Source organism: Lampris incognitus, chromosome 13 (assembly GCF_029633865.1).
Source record: "Lampris incognitus isolate fLamInc1 chromosome 13, fLamInc1.hap2, whole genome shotgun sequence".
In the NCBI taxonomy this organism is placed as follows: domain Eukaryota; kingdom Metazoa; phylum Chordata; class Actinopteri; order Lampriformes; family Lampridae; genus Lampris; species Lampris incognitus.
Genome location: NC_079223.1, coordinates 11710051 through 11733250, shown reverse-complemented (window position 1 = coordinate 11733250; position 23200 = coordinate 11710051). Strand labels below are relative to the sequence as shown.

At 43.2% G+C, this 23200-nt stretch overlaps 1 protein-coding gene across 2 annotated transcripts in view; it reads right to left on the bottom strand.

The window, feature by feature from the left end:
- The window catches only part of LOC130122440 (phosphofurin acidic cluster sorting protein 2-like), a 74437-nt gene that overhangs the window by 35015 nt on the left and 16222 nt on the right, over positions 1 to 23200 (bottom strand). For both annotated transcript variants that reach the window (XM_056291359.1, XM_056291360.1), the window contains exon 2: positions 7442 to 7529. In XM_056291359.1, the coding sequence (XP_056147334.1) occupies positions 7442 to 7529 (88 nt within the window). The remainder of the gene's footprint in view (positions 1 to 7441; positions 7530 to 23200) is intronic.

The window sequence follows — 23200 nt, the reverse complement described above, 5'->3', positions numbered from 1 at the left end:
CTTGTACTCAATGTCCTGGAACCCCGGACCACCACCCCTACCCCCACCCCCTCAACCCTTGCACCATTACAAGCCTCTCCACTCTGTGTCCTACTGGGGTCTGATTGTAAGAGTGTTAAGACTTCCCTCTTCTTACCAAGCTCCAAATGCCTGAGGAGAAAGCTTGGCCAAAGCACTATCACTCCGTCTCCAGGTATTCAAAACTCAGACAGGAAGTGATTCAGGGTCAGGACAGGACCTCTGTGTGCGACTGTATTATAAGACATTTGAGCTGACCCTGCGCATACTGACACATGCACACACAAGCTTATAATTGGATCATATCTGAGCGCACTGGAAATGTAAGTGCTTTGGACAGTGGCTAGAGCTAAAATGAGGATTTTATGCTTTTCCTCCCGTAATCCGGCACGAAACGATGTTGCCTCACAACCTCAGGCACTTAGAGGACAGAGTGCATGGAATATTTCCTCTTGCAGTCCTCATGCAGAACCAATGCACTCCATCCTGGTAAGTATGGGAAAAGTTAAGAAAGGTTTGTCTGAGGAGGACCAAGCTAAACAGTGACTCGACAGTCTCCAGGGGCCTCATTCACAAAATGATCAAACACAGAAATTTGTTCTTACACACTCGTGGAATTTTTTCAGCTGTCAAATTTGTCCTAACAGTTATTTGCAATGACTGACATTTATTGTCTACCTCTTGCAAATAGCAATTGCCCTGGCTTTCAAAGACACAAACATTAGACAATTTGTGTCTAAATACAGGGGTTACCCAGGTTCTATGTCTTTTCTATGGGACAAAGTTGGAGGATGAACGATTTCATGAGTGTGTTGGACCAAATTTTTGCAAACATTTCATTAATGGGGCCCCTGGCTAACAGATGGAGGATGAGCTCCCCAGGAACACCAAGCCACCTGGAGACTGAGCTGCCCTCTCATTACCCTTTGCCATCAGACTACCATTGTGGTCTGGGCCCAAAAGTTTAGCGGTTCACATCCCAGGGGGTGACAGTGCACGCACTCCACTTAACCTGATGAGCACACCAGAGAGACAAAGAGAATAGTGCACATATAGAAGAGAACTGATGACATGCAGTAATGAGGCTCTGTCATCCACTGTCCAAAAACAAAGTCCTGTTCTTCTTCCATCATCTCCTCCGACTCCCTCTGCATCTCCCCCAACATGTCTGTTCTCTCCAATGAGAACCTACTGGAAATAAGATTTAATGCTCCAGTTCCTGCGCTCCAACAAACAGAACTCACTCGGCTGTCCTCCGGGCGGCTCAGCAGAAATAGAGAGATTTCATGCTCTGGAGACAACACAGCTCATGGATAATGCCACACTTGGTTGGCTGTTCTCTCCTTCAGGATGAGTATTAAGGGGTGGGGTGTGTGATTTGCTTTCCTTAAAAAGGATGACCTACCATGAATAAAAAAATCAATTAAAGATTTCAACGAGACAATGGGAGGGTTGACTGAGAGCACCAAAGTAAACTTATAATGAAATCAAGGGTATTAAAATGACAGCTTCCTGAATCGACATTACATTTGATTCTACCGGTCATATGGTTCTGATCTGTCCCGAAGCTGCAAAGAAATAGTTGGTGATTTTTAGACACTTTGCACTGCTGGGTACAATTTTAAGACAGGAGGGAGCCATGCTGCAGAACTTGCTCCATTAAGCAAAGGGAGAAAAAAAAGAAAGGATAAAAGTGACAGAAGATGGTATGATGTTTTACAGCACAAAAATACATTTTTTCACCTGTACAATGAGTAGTTTCAGCCAAGCAATCTTGATCAAAGATAAATTCCAGCTATGCTGACAACTCCCGGAGAGCCTTTAACTGCCTTATAAACAAAAAAATGATAAAAACTTCTCTTGTGAAGACAGAGGGAGTCACACTTTCTTGTGTTTCATTTTTAGTACACTGTATTGGAAGTATTCATTTTAGACATTGAGTATTACCTGTTATCTCTGATGGACTCTATGATGTCCGTCAGTGTCATACCCCCCCCCCCAAAAATCACAAGCAAAAACAGCCTTGCGGGTTGCAATTATAATTCTTATGCACTGCCTATTCTAATGCCATTGAAATACGGCTTGGATTCATCCAATTTTCCCTTGATAAAACTGTGTTGCCTCCCTTGCACATGTCAGGCACAGCATGTCTCCCAGAGAGGATGCAGGTGGCACAGGCCATTATACATTACTACTATGGGTGGGGTGTCCGATTTAGTGCAAAATCACGATACTAAGCCATGACAATTCTAATATTGCATAATTTCCCTTGAATCGCAATGCTGAAGCACAATGAACAGAGTTTGATGTACTGATTTCTCCATCTCTGAATGTCCATCCAACCATCCATCCATCCATTATCTGAATTGCGTATCCTGCTCTCAGGGTCGCGGGGATGACTGCTGGAATAGGCTCCAGCATCCCCGCGACCCTGAGAGCATCTCTGAATGTATGAATTTGAATTGTGCAAGTGTTCACATAGAGATGTAAACTTATGTTAAAAGATTTTGTAACACATGGGACTTAAAATAAATGCAGTTGTATATGTACCATGTTCTTTGATTATTTTAGATTTCACATTTTACTGTAGATATAGGTGGAGGGACTGAGCCTAAAAAAATCTTAATATCAAATCATAGTAGTCATAATATCGTGATTAAAGGATCGCAGTATGTATCAAATGGCAGTAAATATTGTCATATCGAATCAGGAGATACCTGCTGATATCCATCCCTAATTAATACCTAAAGGTCAAGTGTGGGGAGAGACAAGGCAACAGAGATTTAAAACCTTAAATATACACTCACTGAGCACTTTTTTTTGTTTTGTTGATATTTCCCCCTTTTGCTTCCCAATTGCACCTGGCCAATTACCCATATTTCTCCCCAATTGCACCTGGCCAATTACCCCACTCTTTCGAGCCGTCCTGGTCGCTGCTCTGCCGATCTGGGGAGGGCTGCAGACTACCACATGCCTCCTCTGATACATGTGAGTCGCCAGTCGCTTCTTTTCACCTGACAGGGAGGAGTTTTGCCAGAGGGATGTAGCGCGTGGGAGGATCACGCTATTCCCCCCAGTTCCCCCTCCCCCTTTAACAGGCACTCCGATCAACCAGAGGACGCGTTAGTGCAGCGACCAGGATAGAGACGCGGCCAATTGTGTCTGCAAGGACGCCCGACCAAGCCAGAGGTAACACAGGGATTCGAACCGGCGATCCCCATGTTGATAGGCAACGGAATAGACCCCTACGCTACCCGGACGCCCAACTGAGCATTTTTTAGGAACATCTGTACACCTACTTATTCACGCAATTATCTAATCAGCCATTCGTGTGGCATCAATGCGATGCATAAAATCATGCTGACACGGTCAGGAGCTTCTATTAATGTTCACATCAACCATCAGAATGAGGAAAGAATGTGATCTCGGTGATTTTGACTGCGGAATGATTGTTGGTGCCAGACGGGCTGGTTTGAGTATTTCTGTAACTGCTGATCTCCAGGGATTTTCACGCTCAACAGTCTCTAGAGTTTACTCAGAATGGTGTAAAAAAAAAAAAATCCAGTGAGAGGCAATTCTGAGGACGGAAACACCCTGTTGATGAGAGAGGTCAACACAGAATGGCCAGACTGGTTCGAGCTGAAAAGAGAGGTAGTAACTCAGATTAGGGCTGGGCGATATAGCTGAAAAATATCATGATAAAATGTTTCATTTCAGTCGATATCGATTATTATTGATAATTTTAATGACCTATTTGTAATAGAGACCAGGAGAAAAAAATGTTGAATTTAACCACTTCATTTTGATCCAAGAAAGTTGAATCATTCATCTGGACACAAGGTTTACTGACAGATACATTTTATCACTCATCTAAGTGACCTCTTCCATCTAAACTAACTGCAGGTATCTCCACCCTTATAAACAATACATCAGTTTCATTGGCAAATCGGGACGTGGCCACTAACTGGCGTTACAGTGGCCATGTGTACTATTCACAAAGGATTGGGGAATGGTTGCAATCACAGCATTGTAAGATAGTGACAGATGTACTCTTTGCCCCCGCTCTCAGTTCAAGGATGGTCTTCCCTCTTCACATAGATGGCCTCTTTGACTCCCCGTTCAAACCAGCGTTCCCCCCTATCAAGGATGTGCACATCCTCATCATTGAAAGAGTGGCCACTGACCTGTAGATGGGTGTAGACTGTGGAGTCCTGACCTGATGTGTTAGCTCTCCTGTGTTGTGCCATCCTCTTGGCCAGCGTCTGTTTGGTTTCCCCAATGTACAAATCACGGCAATCCTCCTGGCACTTAACAGTGTACACTATATTGCTGTTTGTGTTGGGGTGGACAAAGTTCTGGTGCAGTGTGTTTTGGGGTTTGAAAGCAGCTGAGATGCGGTGTTTGGAAAATACGTGTCTCAGCTTTTCCAACACTCCCGCCACGTACGGAATCACCACTGGTTTACAGAGAGCTGTTGTCCTTCTCCTCTCTTTGATTGGCTGGTGCACTGTTTGGGCGTCTTCCTGACTTTGACAAACGCCCAGTTAGGATAACCACATTTAACCAAGGCCTGTTTAATGTGGGATTTCTCCCCTTCCCCGGCCGCTGTGTCAGTTGGGCCGTTGTCAGCCTGGTGGTACAGCATCCTGATGACTCCTAGTTTGTGCTCCAGTGGATGATGAGTGTCAAACCTTAAGTACTGATCACTATGTGTTGGTTTAGCAGGGATAGGCAACATGGTCCAGAAAGGTCCGGTGTGGGTGCAGGTCTCTGTTCCAACCAAGGAGTGACACACCTGAGTCTACAAATCAAGGTCCTTAGCCAAGACTATTGGTTGACTAATAGAATCAGGTGTGTAACTGCTTGGCTGGAACAAAGACCTGCACCCACACCGGACCTTTCTGGACCATGTTACCTATCCCTGGTTTACGGTAAACATCAACAATCAAATGTTCCCCATCACCAACTACAATTTCACAGTCTAAGAAGGCTAACCTGTCATTTTTCACATCCTCCCTGGTGAACTTGATGTGGCTGTCCACAGATTTAATGTGGTCGGTGAAATGTGGTACATCCTGAGATTTAATTTTAACCCAGGTGTCATCTACAAATCTGAACTAATGGCTAGGTGGTGTCCCTGGATAGGAAACAAGAGCCCTCTGTGGCCATCTATGTGAAGAGGGAACGACCATCCCTGAACCGAGGGGTGGGGGGTGGGGTGGGCTAAGAGTACATCTGTCATCATCTTACGATGCTGGGTAACACTTTAGTATGGGGAACATAAAAAAACTTAATTACTAGTGAATTAGTAATGATCAAGATGTCACTTTAGTATGGGGAACATATTCTAAGTAACAAAAACTTAATTTACAGTAATTTAACACTATTAACACTTGTAGTTTTGTGTTTTGTTATGTAAGAACAGACCATATTCATTAAGTGTTAGTAAGGGAGAATAACTCTTCATGTGCTACTACCACCTTATAAAGTCCATACTAAGCAAACCATATTGAGATGGTACTACTAATAAGCAATAATTCTGAGGTTATAGAGGGAAAACTCATAGTTAATGGCTTACTGGTTGTATAATAAGGCCATGCAGAATAAGGCATTAATGAGTACGTAATAATGACCAATTAAGAGCCAATATGTTGCTAATTTGCATGCTAATAAGCACCTAATTAATGGTGACTACGTTCCCCATATCAAAGTGTTACCCAATGCTGTGATTGCAAACATTCCCAAACCCTCTATGAATAGTACACCTGGCCATTGTAACAGTAGTTAATCATCACGCCATATTTGCATATGAAACTGATCGTTGTTTTTGGTCGTTATGACACCATAGTGTTTATAAGGGTGAATAGGCTACAACAGCAGGCGACCACGTCCGGGTCCACTTCTGTCAGCCAAGAACAAAAAGCTGAGGCTGCAGTGGGCACAGGCTCACCAAAACTGGACAACTGAAGACTGGAAAAACATAGTCTGGTCTGATGAATGGATATAAATGAAAGGATATAAAGGGGTGTAGATGTCGAGGACAGTGATGGAGGTGTGGGTTAGACTGAAGGTGTCAGTGTTGTGGTAAAGTCTACCCAGAGAGTTTCGTTGGCTAACGCCGGCATGTCCCCTTTCTACTCAACTCATTTTACTGGTCTAATGTGCTGGACCCCAGATGTTTCGCCCACGTCACAGGAGTCTTGGCGTCTTTGATGCCTCCATATTACGTAGGCAATTTGGAGGGGGATGATTATAATGTGCATTTCCCCCAAAGCCACTGTTTGATGTGGTCTCTCTTTTTTTTTGGTTGAATGTATCACCAGGGCAATACCTTTTACCATATAAGCCAGTTCCAACCCCACTATAGATGCACAATCCTGTCTCACTCAGGGTCGTGATAGGAAGGATTAGCCGCAAAACCTCTGAAAAAGAGTCTGATATAAAGACAGAATTGTCTGGATAAATTGATTCTTTTCGGCAAGTGAAAACCATAATGGGTTGGCAATAAAAACCATCAACATGTCAAATTGTGATTGATAATTTCAAAAGCTTTTATTCAAACTTCCTTCTTGTGTTATTTAAATCCTCAGTTAATTCAGGTATGACCTGCGGTAAGAAAAAAAACTGCTTTTGCTGTAAAGCCGGCACGAGTCTGTTCAAATTCTCTTTGACCTCTTTTCCTTGACTACTGCAGGCAAGTAAGTTTCAATGACTTTTTCCTGAGGAAATTATTTCCACATGACCACCTTAGGGCAGAGAGGGAGAGTGTGTGATTGTGTATGTGTGTGTACACAGACTAAGGTGTAGTAGTACCCGCTGCCCTTAGTTCTCTCAAAAACTTGACTGTCTCAGAGGCAGTGGACCATCATCTCTACAACCACTACTTGGCTTACCGCTGACTTTGTTTTAACATTTTGAAGCTTGAGCGCAGCCCGGAGGCAATGTGTTCCAACAGCTATTTGAGGGACAGTGTGCCAACAGAGATCAGCCTAATAAGTAAAGCCAAGATGTACCCCGGAGGTAGGGTATATTAGTGCATTCCCTATCTTTAGGAGGTACACAGGAAAGGGCTAGGCGACATGTCTTGGAGCTCTACATACAGCCTCACCCACAAAGATGAATTAGCAATCAGAGAAAGATACAAACTCCGCCCCCTGGTTCTAATGCCCCTGCTTAGTCTGTTAATGCTAGTTTGCCATTTAAAGCACCTGAGAGCATGTGACTCACAATCTCTTCCTGTAAGGGTTTTTAAACAATCAGAGGGATTACCGGTATGACTTGTCACTGTCTGAATTTGGTGATTTATATTAAACAAGGTGTAACCCTGGCTAAGCATTGAGCAACAATGAGCAAGCTGTGACACACAGCCAGGAAACATGTTTCAGTGCAATACAGTCATCACCATTCAGTGCAAAGAACCCACCTGTATTTTGACGGCTATTGACAGGGAGTTGAGTTCTTTATCAAGTTCTTTGAGGACAATCAGCTTCTTCAAAGTGAGACTGCAAAGCCTGAGTAGGAGACACCGGGGGGGGGGGGGGGGGGAGAGAGAGAGAGAGAGAAAGAGAGAGCAATTAGTGGCATGACTAACCTTGTGTGAACACACCTTCGTCATTCTTGACTGCGTGATGATGAAGGATGACAGACAATCTTTGGTTCAAGACAAAACAATATGGACTATCGTCATATTCAATTTCCACTTCATTTTTCCATCTTTATTTTTCCTGTGATAGCAAAATGAGCACACACTCAAGATTCATCGGTAATACACAATAAGGTAATAAAGAGAGTGAACAATTGATTGAATCCTATTCTATGTGGCCCCATCAATCCACCCATGATCCAAACCGCTTATCCTGCTCTCAGGGCCGCGGGGATGCGGAAGCCTATCCCAGCAGTCATTGGGCAGCAGACAGGGAGACACCCTGGACAGGTCGCCAGGCCATCACAGGGCGGGCGGGCGGGTGGGTGGGCGCACGCACGCACGCACACACACACACACACACACACACACACACACACACACACACACACACACACACACACACACACACACACACACACACACACACACACACAGTACAGTTGATTCACCTGACCTACATGTCTTTGGACTGTGGGAGGAACCAGAGCACCCGGGGAAAACCCACACGGACACAGGGAGAACATGCAAACTCCACACAGAGGATGACCCCGCCACGACCCCCAAGGTTGGACTACCCCAGGGCTCAAACTCAGGACCTTCTGGCTGTGAGGCCCCTTGACTTCAAATACTTGTGATTCTGAAAGGATGCCGCACAGCACTGTGAATGAATCTTCTTATCACCCCCTCCTTGAAGTTGACAGCACAGATGAATTTTTCAGACACAGTGCAAAAGAACGTCTTCAGCCTTGTACACACTGCCACAATGATGCCACAGAGCCTCCAGTGACTCACAGCCATCTGTTCACTGTTAAATAAAACAAGTACGAACAACACTCCTGCCCCTCCACAGGGAAGTCCACATTTGACAGGCTCACTGAACCTTATAATGCCAAAGATTTTCCTAGTTAAGAGTAACCACACTAGGAAATTTAAAAAACAGAGCCGCAGTTGCTTGGGATGACAAATGCGTAGCGGATGAAAACAGACTGACGTCCAAAGGAAGGAGTTATTTATTGTAAGCGGTTCTGGATAATTAACAAAGATTGCCTTTGCAAGTGGAGAACTTCAACTCCACTTGCAGATTGACTCCGTCCAGGACACGCTGCCATACAAATCCCCCCGTGTTGTATGTCAAGCCTACGCACAGCACGGGCTAAAAAAACAACAACAAAAAAAGGGGCCGACAATACTTTTAAAGAGGTCAACACAGAGCGCTGGCATTCAAAAGAGGAGCTGAGTGAAAATGTTTTCCATCACATGTGGGTCAGAGGGTCAAGCGTACGTCTGCAGGTCAAGTGTAGCTGACAAAACAAAGAAGCAGACAGAAAAACACGAACGGTAACCAAAAAGGAAAAACAGACGCGAGCTCACTTCCACATGTTGGGGGAGTCTTTAGTCTTTCCGAAACGCAAAAATAAATAATTAAATTTTTTTTTTAAAAAGTGAAGAGTTCACATAGCTGACTCAACCACCACCACCTTGCCTCTGCAACGAGACGCCCCACCAGAAGTCCCACCAGCTCCAAGTCTGTCTTAACTTTCTCCTGACCCACTTTTCTCCCGCCGGTCCTGTTGTGTTCAATCGTAACCACGTTAAGCCAAAGTCAGAGAGGGGAAGAAAGTCGAGGCCCTCGGTTACAACGCAAATCAACAGCTGTCCTCTCACCCCCCCCCCCCCCGTTTCTTTAAGGGGGCAACTGAGATGGACTCTCGCTCACACAGGCACCCCCTTGTTGCAGTGTTCAAAACCACCCGGGCCTTATTCATAAAGGCCCATCGAGATCTCAAGCGGCGCCGACACAACGTGGTAGTCGAAGACGGCGGCAACACTGAGGCCGTCTGTTCAGAATGAATGCTGGGAGTTACGTAATCAAAAGCGGAGACAAATAAACAATAAGCAGCGTGGGACCTGCAGGAAAACGGCTGTCCTTTAAAAAAAAGGCAGAAGTCACAACTGCAGCGATGCAAACACCCAAATACCAGGGTAAACCCACTCGTGTATTTGTTTAGGTGATGGTTTTCACAATTAATGAGCCTCCTCCCATTCCCTTCTAATATTTTTAGAGACTTGGGCACAACCCCTCCCTCGCTCAAATCACATCATCTATGGATGGGCTACAACAGATTCTAGTAGTAGCTAGCATCACTATTCATCTTCATACGGTAACTACACCCAAAAATTCAGCCAAATGAAATCCAACTGACCTTGCTTACTTCACCGAGATAAGCCCGCTTTTGATAGGGCAAGAATTCAGGAGAGCATTTTGCTTACAAGGCCAGAATGAAAGACGTACAAATACCAATATATCCAAGTGTATTATTCTTACCCCAAATTACCATTAAATAGTACCCACTGCAGGAAAAAAAAAGCCTTTTCACTACATTAAACTCTGTTCCTGTTTGAGCGATATCGTTCCGAGGCCCACTGGCCTAAATAGGCGGAATTCCGCTACATTTTACAGGGAGGTGATGGGGCAGCTGTGTGTGAAGCGCCAGCGTTGGCGCTCTTGAAAACGTACGAGGTTCACCAGGTCGACGATTAACCTGGTTACCTCATGCACACACAAAATGTGCATCTATTTTAAGGTTAGAGTAATTAAATGTTAAACCTTGTAAGTAGTACACAGATCCAGTTTGGCTTGTGGTGAAGATGGGTCACCGGACGGCCACATTACTGTAAGCGGGAGGGGAGAGGGACAGAACGAGAGCACGACTGACGGTTTCACTATGTCTTTATCCCAAACTGGCTCCGTCTCAGTGGACCTAGGATTCAGATGTAATTAAACAGGCTGCAAGCGCTGAGGGGGTCACCTAGGGAACAGTTTTTTCCCTCTATTAGACAGAGGTGTTATCTCCAGTCCAGCCTGCCAGCGTCGGCCTGTAAGTGAAACCCATGGACATCTGGCTGGCCTGGTACCAGCCTCCCCTGTGCCCCTGGCCAAGCAAATGTCCAGCATGATACCAAAATGGCGACATCACCAGACCAGGTGTCGCACACAATCCTTAAACACTGTGCTAAAATATCTGGCGGCAGCACCACACTAGGTCAGAGATTTAACAATTGGCTGCAGAGAGGAACAGCAGTGTAGACGTGGGGTGTGTGTGTGAGAGAGAGAGAGCAAGAGAGAGCAAGAGAGAGAAGGCCTGAAAGAGGTGGAACCATTTTAGATTTGTGGTCTGGTCTTGTGTCAACCTGTAATCAGTCTCTCAAACCAACAACCGCACAAACACTGAGGATCAAAATGGGGTTTGAAGCAGCCCCTGAACAAAAACGGAGTTATCTTCCCTTTTGGCTCGCCATTCTCCCATTCCCAGAATTGGCCCTGGGGGTAGGGTGGCATAGGGGGGTATGCCCGGGATGCCTCTCTGTGCCAACATAAAAATGGCATTAACAGTAGAACACAGTGGGTGGGTTAAGAGATTCATACAGCTGCCTCCAGTTCACTACTTGTGTGAAAAAGCAGTGGCAAGTGAAGAGAAGTCATAATACAGCTTCAGTCTACTTCCCAGCTGATAAGAGCTCACGGGGGAAATCCCTGCCAGTCTTACAGATTGTGCTGGTTAAACCAGCACGCCTCTTATCAAGTTGTACTGGCTGTGTCATTATTGCTGTAGCCTGAGTTTATTGCACTACACTGCAGTTTATATTTCTCTATTGCAAATTCTCCCACTCTCCACTCCTCTGAATCCGTCTACTTGTCTTCCTTGGCCAGTCTGGTGTGGGTGGGATAAGAGAGTGTGGGCAAAATTGTGCTAAGGTCAAAAGACAGAGAAAAAAGCTAGTTTAGTGGTAGGTAGCGTAGCCAATTTTTTTTTTTTTTTTACTTTGGAGTAAAGATATACTTCATGGCTTCGTAAAGTATTAACTCCCCATTATTTCTTATATCGCAGTGTTCTTAAGTTAAACTAAAATAAATGTAAAATTGGATTTTCCTATTCTACATTTGTAATCTATACCTCTTCGATGTCAAAATGAGATGAGGTATTTAGAGGTCATTAGAATTATATTAAAATAAAAACCCCAAATTCCTTCATTGATGTTATTCACCCTCTTTGTGTAACGACTTAAATTGGTCCAGGTGTTATTTTTCTTGAGATACCACTGAATACATTAACAGCATCCATCTACACTGATTTTGAATCCGACAGCGTTCGTGTCCACGATTGCATAATAAATCCCCAACTTTATGAAGTCTCACAGCGAAACAGTAAACCAAATTAGTCCCGTTGTCATTAACACCAAGGTACTGCCCAAAACATTTAGTTGTCGGGAGGCAAATAGCTGGAGGTTATATAAAGAATGGCAAAGTCTGGAAAATTCCTCGAGTTGCTGTAAAGTCAACTGTAACAAAAAGGAAAAATTATGGCACAACCCAGACAATACCAAGATCAGTCCATACCACCAAACTGAGCAACTGTCCGAGAACTGAACAAGAGACCGGCTGCAGTGCACTGACAGAGTTGCACAGCGCACTGGCTGAAATGAATGAAAATGTTTAGAGACCAAGAATTACATTAGAGCCTCGACACAATTACATTTACACTGATCTCGAGTCCTGCCGTGACAATGTCATTTTGTGTCAGAAAAAAAAATTCCACGAAAGCCATTATGCAGTTACACACAAAAACATTGTCCATAGTGTTTTGAAACTTTCACTCGCCCAATTTCCATGTGGGATCAAGTGCGCAAGCACTAAGGGCGTTCAAGATGGAGTGATTTGCTGCCCACTTAATGCCTTTATGAAAGAAGGAGCAGCTTGCCATAATTGCCTAATTGAAGTTGTGCAGTGCACGTTAGAAAATAATGCATATAAGTGATTACAAGCTGGCCACTCCAGTGAGGGCGCTGAAGCCATAAGCATCTTGAGGGCATTGAGGGTATTCTATATAGCAAAGTACCATGATCAAAACATAATCCCTTACACAAAGGTCTGGTTTATTGTCCATCCTACACGGCATTGTTATGGGCTAATCTTAGCTCTGCAGACAGGCGGCTTGCTAAATGATCCAACAACACAGCAATTAAGTGGAAATCACAACAAATTCAGAAAGCCTCTATTATGTGTCCTAGTAAACCCTGAGGTAGGCCGAGGAAATAACAGGAAAAGTTACATATCACTTATATACAGCTTTATAATTTTTAAGACTATTTCCCACCATGCAATTGAAGCATAAAAACAGAGAGACAGTTGTTTGTGTAAGTTATACCCAATAAGTGGCCTCTAAGACTCGGAATTCTGCAACTGTTTTCTTTCCACTGTTGAAGTGCACAACAAAAAATGGTGACGGCAATGTCTGGCATCTCAATAACATGATATCTGCTGCAGATGAATCATTGATTTTTGAATTTCACAGTACCTACTGTAATCATCACCTCATTAGATAAGAAAATACTGTGTTTATAACCTTTTTAGTGCCTTTGTGGGTGTGTGTGTGGGGGGGGTGCTTTCTGGATGAACATTTCTGAAAATAAAGATAAAATTAGATAGAAACAAGCCCAACAACCATCTTAAAAAGATAAAATGGTCACTTTTTATGCTCCCTCGGTGATGGCTACATCTGTTTAACATTAAAAATACTGAACATACGGATGCAAGTCATTGTGGAAAAACCCTTCAGTGGTTTGCAAATTTCTTCATATTCTGTCAGTGCAAAACTATTGCTTCAACGCATCCAAAACAGCATAAACAAAACAAAAGGTAGCTAATTTAAGTACTACAATGATTAAGATATCTAGTTGTCATTCAATGGATTTGACCAAACAGTTACAATTACAGATAACAGGATTAAGGTCACCATTTCAAATGACAGCTTGATAAACACATCATAACAAAATGAAGAAACATTTATATTGGTTCCTGCAGTCTTAAAAAAAATGGCCATGAATCACCATTTTACTTCTTTATGAGAGGCAGAAACCCATAAGCACCTTGCTAAGTTGTCATGGAAACTAAACTGGGCTAAAAACATGGCACCTGACGACAGACTCGGTACTCTCAGCATAATAAAGACGTAAAGCTCAGAAAATAAAAATCAAACTGCTTACGAACATCACAGTAAACCCGATCATTGCCCTCTTCAGCAGTACATGTATAAGACAAAAGTTGTGAATACAAAAGCAGTCACGTAAGGGCCCCTCACTCCTTTACACCGAAGTTGGTGAAGGAAGAACATAAAAACAAAAACAAACAAACAAAAAAACCTTGTGGAGTTACCTGGAGTTGTCTCTTTCAAAAACAAACAATCCAGCAAATAAGGATTCAAGGATGATATTCATCAAACTGATACTCACAGCTTGCCAAGTTAGGTAACACCCTCAACTTGCCTAACATGTAGTTTAATACATAGCATTCTGATGGTTTCATTTGTTCCATTTCTAGGGAATCGCTACGATACACTGATGAGCCAAAACATTATGACCACCTGCCTAATATGCTGTTGGTCCTCCGTGTGCCACCAAAACAGCTCCGACTCGCCGAGGCATGGACCCTACAGGACCCCTGAAGGTGTCCTGTGGTATGTGACACCAAAACAATAGCAGCAGATCCTTCAACTCCTGTAAACTGCGAGGTGGAGCTACCGTGGATCGGACTTATCAGTCCAGCACATCCCACAGATGCTCAATTGGATTTGAGATCTGGAAAAATTTGGAGGCCAGGGCAACGCCTTGAACTCTTTTTCATGTTCCTCAAACAACATGTGCAGTGTGGCAGGGTGAATTATCCTGCTGAAAGAGGCCACTGCCATCAGGAATACCACTGCCATGAGGGGCTGTACCTCATCTGCAACGAAGTTTAGGTAGGTGGGATATGTCAAATTGACGTCCACATGACTGGCCGGACCCAGGTTCACCCTCCACCGGCTTATCATCTTCCCACATTGCATCCTAGTGCAATCACTTCCCCAAGTAAACATACATGGTCATCCTTGTCATCTAAAATAAAACAAGGGCTCTGCTCTCCTATCCAGGGAAACCACCTAGCAATTGGTTCAGATATATGGACGACAAAAATTAAATCTCAGGATGTACCATATTTCACTGACCACATTGACTGCGTGGACAACCACATAAAGTTCACCAGGGAGGATACAAAAAATGACAGGTTAGCCTTCTTACTGTGAAATTGCACTGTGCCGTTTATAAGGTTGGGATACCTGCAGTCAGCTGAGACTGACGAAGCCACTTAGACGAGTGATGAAACGTTTCTCCCACTAAACTTTGTGTTCAGATAAACTGATTCAACTTTCTGGGATTTCCTTACCTGGATTATTGAGCAGGCATCAAGATTACCATCTAATCTACACAGACCTTGACATGTGCCTTTGTTTGGAGATGGTCAGTATCATTCGGTTCACTCGTGAGTGGTCATAATGTTTTGGCTCATCAGTATATGTCCTAGTTTAATGCTTAAAATAGAATTAATCATCCTGCCGGCTTGGGAACATCCTAGGGTATCTTTCTACAAATGTAGGCAACTTTGCTGAAATTGACTGCGTTCAACTGACCATTTGCAAACTAATGTTTGACAAGTGATGTAACCTGGATAAAGACTGGAAGAGCTAATAAAGATATAACGTATCAAAAGATTGTAAAGAAAATAAGTAAACGAAAGGTAAATTACAAGATACTCATGTCACTAAACATACAAGTGGCTATCAGCAATCTTAATTTAGGACACTTTTTATATTATCTGGTCAAAAAAAATTTTTTTTTACATCCTGACAGCTATCAAGTAGATTGACTGAGAAAAAAAAAATCTAGCCTTAGGCGCTGTAAATGGAGAGAAGCTCTCTGGATCTGCTCCTTATCAGCCAATCAGGATGAGCATTCACGAGGCTCTTAGGCAGACGTGAAGGGGAGGATTCTTTCGCCATGTTTTCAAAATAAAACTAACTTCTGCCAAGGATCACTTATCCCCACTTCAATATAATTTATGTTTATGATAAGCAAATGTAAGATAAGAACTGGGGCCATATTCGTGAAAAATCTCAAAGGCCAGAAGTAGCTGCTCACTGTCTGGTTAGGAGTAAATACTAAAAATAATGGGCATGTCACTCCTAATTCTAAGACTCCCAAGTTTCTTGGCTACGATTAATTTATGAAGCATTTTAGCTCTCAAACTAGCACTTAAATCTGCGACATGTTAGGTGTCCTTCTTGACGATTCCGAAGTCAACAAGACCAAATCATAACAGTCCAACAAGTGGCTGCTGTGATTAACAGCTGCTGTTGCTGGACTGGAAGCTGACCATGGGTTTGATTACTTCTTTCCTTTCATGGACAAGTTGTGAAAGAAATAAAAGCTGGTCGAGTCCATTTTGGTTTCTGTTTGTTTGTGGGGCGATATGCCCAGCTTGTTCCCATCAGCCATGGTCCTTCTACATTATTAAGCTCATGAATAGGCCGCATTTAGAAACCTATATAGCCTATCTGATAATTATTTTAGGAGATGCTATATGTGGAAGAGGCTTTATTAATTGCCTGAAAATAAAGCCTACTTGATCAGGTTATTCTAGTTTTGATTTCACGTATGTATTTCATGAATGTAATCAGTGGTATTTACATTTTCATCCATCCATTATCCAAAGCGCTTATCCTGCTCTCAGGATCACGGGGATGCTGGAGCGTATCCCAGCAGTCATTGGGCGGCAGGCAGGGACACACACACACAAGCACGCGCACACACAGTACGGCCGATTCACCTGACCTACATGTCTTCGGACTGTGGGAGGAAACCGGAGCACCCGGAGGAAACCCACGCAGACACGGGGAAAACATGTGAACTCCACACAGAGGATGACCCGGGATGACCCCCGAGGATGAACTACCCCTGGGCTCAAACCCAGAACCTTCTTGCTGTGAGGCGACCGCGCTAACCACTGCGCCACTGTGCCGCCCATTTATATTTTTATTACAACTAAATTCTTTATTTGACTATAGCAACAAGATCTCTTGCCATTTTATATCTCACAATTTTAGTCTACGGTACTGTATGCTGTTCATAAGTTGACAAAGACGTGGTCAAAACATCAAGTGAATAAATTCAGCAAGTGTGTGGACTCTATTTTTCTTGTTTTCTTTTGTCTTTTTTCCTGTTCGGCATCTGACTAGAGATTTCTTAGTGGATGCATCCGATCAAATAGTTTTATTTAATTGTCTACTGTAATAATAATAGTCTACTGTATAGACCATGTTGGGATCACTTCTGAAGTGTTTCGGGATCCCGTCCGATTCCAACTTCAGTTAGTTTTGTTTTTTTAAGAACCCACTGACACAGACCGGTCCCTGTCAGCCAATCACTGTGAGTATAGGAAGTGAGCGTGCTCATGAAACACGATGTCATCCATAGCAATAAGAGTCAACCCCACCCTCTCCTCTTAGCTTAAGACTTCGCCTAATTCCTTGGTAAAGGTTGGTCTCAGCAGCTTGAATCGGGCACGGTCACTGTTTGAACTGACTGTGTGAACTGACTGGCTTTCAGTGTGCTAGATTTTCAAATGGCCTGTACGGCTTGTCACCTGTACACCCAGTGGCATAATGCCAGGTCTTCCAAAATAGCAAAGAGCTCTTTGCCTGCATGTGTGTGTTATGTATGTACGTATGTGTATATATCCTTTCACTTTGTTCAGCTCAAGACTCAGCTGATAGCTCTGGGCAGGCATAAAAAAGAGAAGCCAAGCAATATGTCAAGTACTCACACAACCCCACTAAACATCTGGGAAAAGATATTTCTTGGGTCAAATCTTTGTTTTTCAGGTTTATTATCCTAGTGCCAGATAACACCCAACTTCAGGGCATGTTGCCAAAGAAAACTGGTGGAATTGGTTTGGGAAGGAAATATCTGCCAACTGTCAAGCAGTGTCTTTCTTCAGTGATCCAAGACATTGCTACATTATGTTATTTGTTCCTTTACTTACCACAACATAGCCTCGTTTTAAAATTAAACCACACAAGTAACTTAATGAGAAGTATTATATTTTAGAGGACTCATTTTACTGCTAATCCAAAACACTATTTTCTGACCAAGTATTCCAAACACATTAGAATACTGTCTGAGTTATTTTGTTACAACTGCTCCTCAGTCCAACAAAATACATAAAATTAGTTAAATACAGTAGGGACTACGAAGCCACTGTCACATCCATTGTGCTATGAAAATAAGGCTGCCTGCTGCCACCCTCACAATTATCTGCACTAAGTTACTAAATAACCTTATCAGGTAGCACACTAACAGCCATGGACAAATAGTTGGCTTTTGATAAGAGAGACCTGTGATTGTAGGCAATGATGCGTTATCTTATCTTAGGTGCTTCATTCAGTTTTTGCAGTTAAATAAAAAAGACTAGATAAAAAAAGGTAACCAGCCCAACAGTCCACACAGCGCTGTCCAGGCCAACTACTAGGCAACCTATCACTCAAGCAACACCGGGATTACAAAGCATGCAGAATAGCTGTCGATAGGATTTTCCAGAGTGGCGGCTTGTTTACACCAGTGTCAAGGCATGTCTGTCAGTGTAATAGGGTTGGGCGATGTCTACCAAATTGGCATATGACGCCATCCACAGCGAAGCATGACGATGGATGATATAATTGTGTGTGTGTGTGGGGCTTTTAAATCACGATGTTAAAATGGCAGAGGGCTAAGTGGTCGATGAATGTCAGCCATCGGCGATCGGCCCAAGCCTACGGTGTAACAGTCCGAAAGGGCTAAACGTCAACATCTTTTTTTTATTTTGGATTATTTTTCTCCCCAACTGTACTTGGCCAATTACCCCACTCTTCCGAGCCATCCCAGTCGCTGCTCCATCCCCCCTGCCAATCTGGGGAGGGCTGCAGACTACCACATGCTTCCTCCGATACATGTGGAGTCGCCAGCCGCTTCTTTTCACCTGACAGTGAGGAGTTTCGCCAAGGGGACGTAGCGTATGGGAGGATCACGCTATTCCCTCCAGCCCCCCCCCCCGAACAGGCGCCCCAACCGACCAGAGGAGGCGCTAGTGCAGCGACCAGGACACACCCAGATCCGGCTTCCCACCCGCAGACATGGCCAATTGTGTCTGTAAGGGCCGACCAAGCCGGAGGTAACACGGGGATTTGAACCGGCGATACCTTTGTGGGTAGGCAACGGAATAGACTGCTACGCTACCCGGACGCCCCCTAAACATCTATTTTCACTCAGATTATTTAGTGACAAAACCATTTTCATTTCAAAGCACAAGTATTGCGTGCTAGGTGGGACAGTTCAAAGCCTATATTGTTTAAGACATGATTTATATATGCTCATGAAGTGTATCTCAATGTATATTTGTGAAAGCCATTCGCAGAGAAAACAGACTAGATGCCAAAACTATACTTTAAACAACATGTATGCCACACAGAATTGCAGCTGGTGTAAACACTAATAACAGGCCTGCCGAATGGGAACAAACAACACTATCTGGCTGTTCTGCTGTTGGTCTATGTGCTGTGCAAACCCAGCCTTAGGCATGCAATTTATAAAAATATTTTACTTAAATGACAACTGAGTTTTTAGGACAGAATGGAGACAAATGATGGCTCTGAAGAAAGGATCAATGACAGCTAGAATGTGAAATTTTTCAGACAATTGCTGAACAACATGATTTCAGGGTTGAAATCACAATATACACTTCCAATCACATGACAAAGGATGCAATGTAAGGCAAACTGGGCCCATCAGTCCTGTTAGGGCTTGAACTCTTATTTCTTAATAGAGAATGAAATCGAGCGGTCTTTTTTTATTATTATTATCAACACTCGAAGAGAAAACTTCTCGCATATATACCAGAAAACTGCCCAATTTCACCCTTTAGAGCAGGGGTGGCTAACCGTGTGCCATGGACAGCCATGCATATGCAGGTTTTCATTCCAGCCGGACTCCACACCAGGTGATTTCACTGATTAGCAACCCTTCAACCAAAGAGGAAGAATGTATCAGTGAAATCACCTGGTGTGGAGTCGGGTTGGAATGAATGGCTCTCCATGGCACATGGTTAGCCATCGCTGCTTTAGAGTCACTCTAAAGCATTGCTAGTGATAATTTGTTTGCAAATGGAGCATTGAAAGTTAAAAGTTGCATATACCTGGTGAGATTCTGTAACTTGTTTCTAATCTTGAATCATGCAATAAATATTGCAAAAAACAAAAATATCAGTTTTTTTTCCAGTATCATTCAGCCCTAGTTCCAAATTACAACCACATCATGCCTGTCACTGCTGTACTAATATCTCAGTTAGACTGGCACAAATCAATCCTGCCATGTCAACACACTGTCTCTTTATCCCTGTCAGCTTATTCTGATTAACTGATTTGGTCTGTATTGATGTTAGTCTGGGGCTTTGGAGGGAAACAAATTAATTGGCAGGAGGCGGATTACAGACAGAGAAGTGGAAGTCAAGGAACAGTGCCCATGTGTTCACAGCTCATGTGGTGAAAAATTCATTTCATCCATTGGCCCTTCTCTGACCTAGTCCTCCCAGAACTCAGGGTGGCCAATTTACCCCATGCAGGAGCCACACACAGAATGTTTAGAGTCCTGTCTCAAAGAACACTGCTGGCCCATCACCAAGCATCAGTCACTTTGCCCTTTGAGCTGCGTACTTTGGTAAAATAATATGCCTGTCAGGAGACTGCACATATGCCAGTGGAAGCAGTTTTCATTGCAGTGACATATAAAAAGGTATTAAATTAAAAAAAAAAAAAAAAAAATCAAGCCTTAAATCGGAATCGACTCCCCAGACTCCTCCAGCTAGGCTTCAGGTCTTAGAAGATGTGACTGCGTGCAAATGAGGGAATAGTAGTCTGGACTGCACGGGAGAACCAAGCAACTACATGACTTCCTTTAAGTTCAGCCATGACTGTAAAACCACAACTCCATCCAGCCATCCATTATCTAAACCGCTTATCCTGCTCTCAGGGTCGCGGGGATGCTTGGAGCCTATCCCAGCAGTCATTGGGCGGCAGGCGGGGAGACACTCTGGACAGGCTGCCAAGGCCATAGAGCCAATTCAAATTCTTCCCTAGAGATCTTTCTTCATAAGACAAGGAGGAATAACCCAACAGGTGTAAATGTAAAGCGTTATGCTTTCTGATTCATGTATCATCCAGAAACTCATGCAACAATAGTTCAATTGACACGAGCTATTATGAGGGGGGTGGGTTAAAAAGGCCATCTTTACTATGTTAAAGCAACATCCATATGCCATCACATGGGAATTATCAAACACTAATGACTGGCTCTTGTATGGATTCAGTGAGTTCATCAACCTGTAAAGTATAGGCTAGTATATCAACACTTCTATCTTTCGTCCCTCAAAGCCATTAAGTCCAGGATGTGCTGCTAGGGAAAGAGTTGGGATGACTACTCTATTTTAGGACCACTTCCATTACAGCAACATCTAAAATTAATTAGTGATGGAAGCATCCTAAAATTGAAGAGACTGGGGATCGTTGTCCCACGGCAGCCAAAAAAGAGGCCTGAGGATAAGAACACGGATCCATCAGTAGCAATGCTGAGACGAGTCAAGTTGAGCTGACTGTTTCTGGGTATGTTTCAAAACCGCTTGTGCTTACATTTGCCAAGTAGACAGATCAGAACATTAGTAATTGGTTTTCTCCACATAACTAGTCACAGTGCAACTATTCCACCTATTTATTTCTTCATGGTATAAGCAATTAAGCAAGCATCAGGGTCAAAAACGGAATTTATCAAGTACTGTTGCAAAAACGGCCATGTTACACATGGCGCTGCATGGCATCAGCAGAGGCCAAAAAAATCTCTAGATTGAATGATCTGCTGCCCAAAGAGTGGAAAAAAAAACCCCACTCTTCCTCCTGGAAACATTTGTTTTCCTCCTGGTCAGCATTCTAGATGATGTTTTGCCAGTCCCTCTCTTCGGATCAGTGCACAGCAATAGTTAGAGGCACAAAGCTGGGGGAAGGGGAGAATAGAGAATGAGTGACGTAACCCAGGGCTCAATGAAAAGAGGCAGTCATGTTTGGTGTTTGCCAGAGGAGTGAAAAGGCCACAAAAAAATTTTTTTTTTTCAAATTATTCTTTGAATGCTCTGAATGTATTTTCTCTACAAATTTCTGCGGTGGTTAAAATTATGGTAAAAATCTTTTGATAAAACACACCGAAACATATTGCTCCGAGTTGAATTGATCCAGGAAGCTCTGTGCAGAACATGGCTATTTTAGGAGAATCGTAGAAAAGCTCTTTACTTACCAGTAACAACCCGTGGTATAAAGAGCAGCAGCACTTTGTTCTTCCACAACATGACTACCTGCTCATGTCTAGCACTCGTTTAAAAGGTGCTGCTCCTGAATATTGCATTCCCTTAAAGAGGAAAACCTCAGAGGACAGTCTACTCATGGTTTGGCCTTGCCTAGGCTATTTCATGGTTTCTTTCATTTCCACAGTGCTTAGACCACTACGGCAAAGCAATGGAGTGTGAGGAGCTTTAGAGTAGACGGAGGAAAGAATGAATAAGTTAAGAGATTAAAGGTAGGTTATTTGGGAGCAGCTCAATTAATTTTTCAATCCGGTCTACATTATGAGTGTTGAAAACCAATCCAGGAGATTGAAGGGCTCGGTCTTGACAAGTTCACACAGTGGGATGTGCCATAACAGATTAGTCTGCACTTAGGATTGCATGCAAAAGCTATTTTAGCCCCCAAAATATCTGGTTATCTGTGCCAGATGGCCATATGCTGGTCAGACTTTTAATTCCCTGAATAAAATCTCCTCCTGTCCAGTACGAGAAGAGGAGGAAAAGGCTGTGACTAGGGTACCAAAAGGGACCAAGAGGAACCTATTCATTTGGCAAATCCCAGTCCCAGGGGCTACCTAGTTCACATCAGATTCAGCCAGGGAGGAAAGTCTGATGTCCACCATCCACCGTAACAGCAAATACTGTATTTAAAAAACACATTTTAGTCTCATTATTTCAAAATAAAACAATTTTCAGAAAGAGGAAGAAGTTGTAGTCATCCAAACAAACTAACCAACTTCAGCCAAAACCTAACAAACCTAACACTTAATACGTTTGCTGGTGGCAATATCTCAAACTGGACTATACACCATGCCCAGCTGATAACATTTCCTCTTAAAAACTGCATCTCTACCTGTTACTATCCAAGACCAAGGACAGCACACAATGGATGCTCTATACATTACAGACAGGACCTTTACACGTTTGACCATTCAGAAAAGAAATCCCTTCAATTGTGTAACAAACAGCAATGCCCATGCAACCCAACAAATGAAGTGCAATAATGAAAACATGTCAAAAAACCACACCTAGAACTGCTGTTTGCATTTATTATTTACATAAATGGGTAATGATGATCTTAAATCATATCTTTTAGTCACTTTGGTATTACAGTTTCACTTCACAATGTGTACCTCTTGTTTTTTGTTTTTTTACCAAGTCCGTAGAAAATATTGACTCAGATCACCAACCTTCACCTCAGTGTTGTGGAAACTCTTAAACATTTAACTTTGTCCACGTAAAGATAA